The following is a 5,576-nucleotide window of genomic DNA, read 5'->3' as shown; positions in this document are numbered from 1 at the left end:
ATCTTTTGACTTAGGTACACCCACTGTTTTGAGGACAGTAAAATGTGTTATTTTGGAAATCAATTGGTGTAAACTCAGTTTTGAGCATTCTAGTATAAAGTGTGATATTTGGTAAAGATACTTAGCCTTCTCCCCTATTTGTCGCGTGGGACCGTCCAAGTTGGTGCAGCAAACAAAACGTATCATTAAATATATAAAACACAATTTCTGTTGTTCTTTATACAGTTGTTAAGTGTGTTAAAGGAGTGGTTTATTTGCACTGTTCATATTTTATAATATTTTCAATATTATTTATAGACGACTTAGTAAAACGTAAGCAATGCTGCTGACCAGAAGAACTTCCTGTTTAGGTTTTTTAAAACACCCCGAAGGTTTGAACAAAAAAACAACCAACAAAACAGTTATAATCAAATCAAAATGTTAAACGGCATTGTATGTAAGATTCAAAAAATAAAATAAATAAAGATGAGAAGTTTTTCTGGACCAGTGTTTACAGTGTTGCGAAGTGGTCTATGATATATTTAAAAAATGTATCTGTTTATTAAATTTACAATTATTTTTTTTCCCATTTTTTAAGTCATTTCAGTACACTGCTGTAATAACAGACTTACAGTTATTCAGAGTTACTAAAATGAGATCTAGCTGTAAGAAGAGTCCACTAGAGGACGCCACAAGACCTAAAAACTCTTTTTATTATCAATCCGAATTTATGTCCGTTACAAATGTGCACAATCCCAAAAGAAATTACAGTGGAGACAAAAAGATAAAAACTGGACATTCAACTTGAGTCAGAAGTAGTCATTCGTTTATTTCATTTCAAGAACAAAAAAGCATATGTGACCTCCTGTGATCAAATACACTGGAACATTTGAAGAATATGTGCAAATAAATACCCTACTTTCCATATCAAAAAACTCCCTTTGACCTGTATTGCTTTATGAGTGTTAAATACTTTAATAATAAAATCCAAGGACAGATTCAAACCATCCACTGCAGATATTATAATGATGAACACAGAGCCCTTGAATGCGTGCGCACTGCCATGACATGATTTAAGTCACTAAATGTGTCTTTCCAAACAGTTTATTGTAGCTTTGATATTCTCTATTAGCCTATTACCTATTACTTCAGCCAATGTATTACGCCTATAGTAAGTTCAGTATCATAATTGCCACTTGTTGACTTCATGTCTCACATTTATGCAATATCTCATAAGATCTCAGAAAGAGGAAGCATATGTGTGTAGAACAGTGTTTCATATGGGCCTGCTGAGCTGGCTTGTCTCTTTGTCATCCCGGTGTGAACGCTCTCATCAGCAGAAACCCTTTCACACACAAGCACATGCAGACATACAACTACTTTTAAAGTACACACACACAAAGCCTAACGCATAAACACAGTGCGCACGTTTGGACATTCAGACAATGTGCTGACTGCGATGTGTGCTGCTATTGTTTTGAAAAAAAGACGAATGACGAGGGTTTGTGTCGATCTTTTACAAACTGTAAAATGTTTTCTGTGTTGAATATTATCATTTTTTGGATAACTGAAGCTATTCGTATCAATTTCCAATTACATAGATACCACCTCCGATGAAAATGCATTCTTTATCATATGCTGTATGCTATATTCGTCTGACGATTAAATATTAAGTAGTATCAGCTTCACCGCCTTAGAAAAGGCACTGAAATTCTCACTAAAATAAGACCTAAAAATGCAATGTTAGTCTACAATGCATTGCCTCTTCTATAGTGCAAAGTGGACTGCTCATCACGTAGTGCATATGTGAGATTGCTCTACGGCTGTTCATTGGTGCAGGTCGGCTCATTGTGAAGAGCGTGAGGAGGAAAGAAAAGACAGCTCTGGTCAAAAACAAAAGGCCTCCAAAGCAAAGTGCTGACAGCAGCCTGGGTCTGCGAGTCAGGGAGCCCCATTGATGGGCAGTCTGTATAAATACCCCCACGTATGATTGAACAGTCGACCGCGTGGTGGATTCCCTTCAACGCACACAGCACGTTCTGTTGGGTGAGTCTGGTGATGCCTGTCCTGATAGTGATAAAACAAACTAGAATACAATTTACTGCAGAGAATGACATATCAAACAAAGATCCACTGATGCAACCAGACATGCTGTTTATAATGATGATGAGGCTCATTAATGGCAGATATTTATGAGATTCAACAAGGGGATTTCAAGAAGACGGCTTTCATTAGGAGGACTGACATGCATTAGACAGGATTGTAAGACAGTAAATGTAAGCCAGTCACTTTAGTGGCGTTCATGCTTGTCAGACAGCAATAACGTTTCATGTGTCGTTACATTTGACAAGCAGGCTCTCGTGTTTAGCACTATTGTGATTATTCAGGATGGTTATTTGTCCATGGACAGGTTAAATGTACATATGTGAATTTATTTAATCTGATGACCTTCCCTGCATCCAGGTCAGTCAGCGCTGAGATACCTGAAACAATGGCTCTGACAAACCCTATGTCCACGCCCATGGGACCGTGGAAGGTACAGCTTGCAACTCTATTCAATGACTTCAGATTAACTCCCATGGCTACCTGTCAAACACCAAAATGCATCATGAATTATTATTTGTATATCTAAAAATCTTTGTGTTTAGAATCAATGTTGATTTAAAATCATGCAGACATATGTTGCATTTTTCCAGTTCGCTGATCCTCAAGCAGCATCTCTAATTCGTTTTGCTTGTTTGTTTTCCAGATCACCGTTTATGACCAGGAGCATTTCCAGGGCAGGCGTAGCGAATTCACCGCTTGCTGCCAGAACATCATGGAGTTCGGTATGGAGACCGTCCGCTCCCTGAAGGTGGAGTGTGGCGCGTGAGTAAAATCCAACATCTTTAATTGCCAGATTGAATCTCTTTTCTTCTCCTCGTGTCTCTTAATGTCTATAAATCACTTCTTCTAACTCTAGCTGGGTTGGTTTTGAGCACACTTCCTTCAATGGCCAGCAGTTCATCCTGGAAAAGGGAGATTATCCTTGCTGGGAGGCCTGGAGTGGCAACAATGCCTATCGCATTGAGAGGATGATGTCCTTCCGCCCTGTCTATTCTGCTGTAAGACATATGGAAACAAAGAATACACTTTTCAATATATGTGTGACTGTGGACCACAAAATCAAGGGGTCGATTTTTCGAAATTTATATTTATACATCATCTGAAAGCTGAATAAACAAGCTTTCCATTATCTGTTTTTTTAGGGGATAGGACAATATTTGGCTGAGATTACTATTTGAAAATCTGGAATCTCATGGTGCCAAAAAATCGAAATATTAAGAAAATCACCTTAAAGGCGATATGAGAAGAAAAAAGGTATATTAAGATGCTCTATATTAGCTTATCGCTGTAAAGACATTGTGGAGAGCAGACAAACCCGAAAGCAGAAATTCTAAGCTTTACAAAGATGCCAAACTTGAGTGGGTAATTCGTGTTTCCAAAATGTTGATATATCTACGATAGAAAATTTACTAAATGTCTTCAAAGATCATGATCTTTACTAATATCCTAATTATTCATGGCATAAAAGAAAAATTTAACATTTTGACCAATACAATGAATTGTTGGCTATTGCTATACCTGTGCTATGACAGGTTTTGTGGTCCAGGGTCACATATGTAATTTAATAATATATAATATACACTTAAAGCAGTGAGCCGTAGTAAATCCGCATTGCAGTGGAAAGACTGTCTTTTTGATCTTTTTAAACAGTGGTCACTTAAATATGACAAAAAGACACAATATTCAGTAAAATAATATTATTTAAATTAATATTTAGTAAAGATTTTGATATTTTTTATATATTTATATATATTTATATATATATATATATATATATATATATATATATATATATATATATATATATTTAATATATATATATGTCAAACTTATATAAAATGTATATGGAATGCCACAGTTGTGTGTGTTCAAAGTCATTTTACACCAGTACAATTTACACCAGCATGGATCAACCAATCAGAATTTAGAAAAGGAATTGTCCATTTTCAATTCAATTTATGCTTTTTTTCTGAAACAGATGCACAAAGATTCCCGTATGATTCTTTTCGATTGTGAGAACATGACTGGAAAGCAGTGGGAGGTGTGCAATGACTACCCCTCCCTGCAGGGTATGGGATGGTGCAACAATGAGGTCAGCTCCATCAAGGTCATGAGTGGCGCGTAAGTATCTCTGAGGCCTCACTTTTCTTCAATTAGTTAGACTCATAACACTGTTATCCAAATATGTGGTTGTATATTATGTTGGCTTTTATCTTTTTGGTCAACTTTCATCAGGGTTTGAAAAAAGAGTGAGCATGCTTTAGATCTGGAAAGACGAAGAGGTCAATGCTCCACTCGGCATCCATGCTTACACACATGCCTCTGTGTTCTTTTCCCATTTCACTAGCTTTATATGCTATCAGTATCCCGGTTACCGTGGTTACCAGTACATAATGGAGTTTGACCGCAATGGAGGCGAGTACAGGCACTACAGGGAGTACGGATGCCATGCTCAGACCCCCCAGATCCAGTCGATCCGTAGGATCCAACACTGAGAGGAACCGTCTGTGTCCTCCCCGCCTCTCCTCTACCTCCTTCTGATCCCCTCTTTCCTCCATTCCCTCTATCCATCCGTTCCCGGCCATGCGGGATGGTTTGTTGACCAGGCTTGCTGATAAACTGGTGCTAAACCAATGTAACAAGCCAACAGCACTTTTTTACTCACGACGTCAAGAAAGACTGTTCACAGCAGGACCGAGAAGAAAAAGATGAGAACGTCTGTGTGATTACAGGCGACTGGACACGGTGCGATGAGAAACCTGGAACGTTGCTCTGCTTTCGTCACACTATCATGATTGTAGTCACTGCAGTTTTCATGGTCAACATCTGTATGATATGTGATGAATAAAAAAAGAGCATAAAAACAGAATAGTTGATATCAATGGATTGAGGTGTGTTGATCTTTCCGACATCATGCTCCAACAGAGAATATATGACAAGTTTGCATTAGTCAAACAATAATGCAGTGTTTAATGTTTAAAAACCAAATCATAATCATAAGTCATTTGTGTCAAAATATTTATGTGAAGATGTGAAAAACAGGGAAGACAGCCTGAAATACAAAATAGCATTTTGTCACGTCAACACACAGATGGGCCTTTTTTGCCTCATGAGTTCTAAAGTTTAAATAACAAGCAAAACAAAGTAAATCGTATAAACATTATAATGTTTGAACCCATTGAAAAAGGTGCAAAAATCATATAGACGGTTTCAGCAGCAACAACATTAACGTTATGTGGCCTAAACCTAACTTCCAGTAGACCTGCAAAAAAATCAATAACTGTTGAGTAGTTTTAATTTAATTTAAAAAGAATTAATATACAATAAAATATTAATTTAAATTAATATACATTAATAGAAAATAAATTGTTTTATTTTAACTAAACACAGACCGGAAGTTAACTTCAGATCAGGCTTCCGTGTATCCGAGAAACCATTAACTCTGGTTTCACTACACTAATATTTGAACAAAATACAACCAACAGAATATT

The 5,576-nt window shown here is 36.9% G+C and overlaps 1 protein-coding gene across 3 annotated transcripts; it reads left to right on the top strand.

Moving 5' to 3' along the window:
* The first annotated feature begins 1,419 nt into the window (after window positions 1–1,419).
* On the top strand, window positions 1,420–5,167 carry cryba1b (crystallin, beta A1b). 3 transcript variants are annotated; one of them, XM_079486335.1, is made up of 7 exons: window positions 1,420–1,480; window positions 1,819–2,025; window positions 2,443–2,515; window positions 2,729–2,847; window positions 2,942–3,083; window positions 4,064–4,206; window positions 4,433–5,167. In XM_079486335.1, exons 3-7 carry the CDS (start codon window positions 2,471–2,473, stop codon window positions 4,578–4,580), a joined length of 597 nt encoding a protein of 198 aa, XP_079342461.1. In that variant the 5' UTR covers window positions 1,420–1,480; window positions 1,819–2,025; window positions 2,443–2,470; the 3' UTR covers window positions 4,581–5,167. The 3 variants fall into 3 exon arrangements, with proteins under 3 accessions (XP_079342461.1, XP_079342459.1, XP_079342460.1); XM_079486333.1 differs by having other exon boundaries at window positions 1,753–2,025; XM_079486334.1 differs by having other exon boundaries at window positions 1,420–2,025.
* The last annotated feature ends 409 nt before the right edge of the window (window positions 5,168–5,576 follow it).

This window comes from Barbatula barbatula (genome assembly GCF_947034865.1).
Source record: "Barbatula barbatula genome assembly, chromosome: 22".
Lineage (NCBI taxonomy): Eukaryota > Metazoa > Chordata > Actinopteri > Cypriniformes > Nemacheilidae > Barbatula > Barbatula barbatula.
Note: the sequence above shows the minus strand (reverse complement) of the source record. Positions and strands in the feature narration are given on the sequence as shown.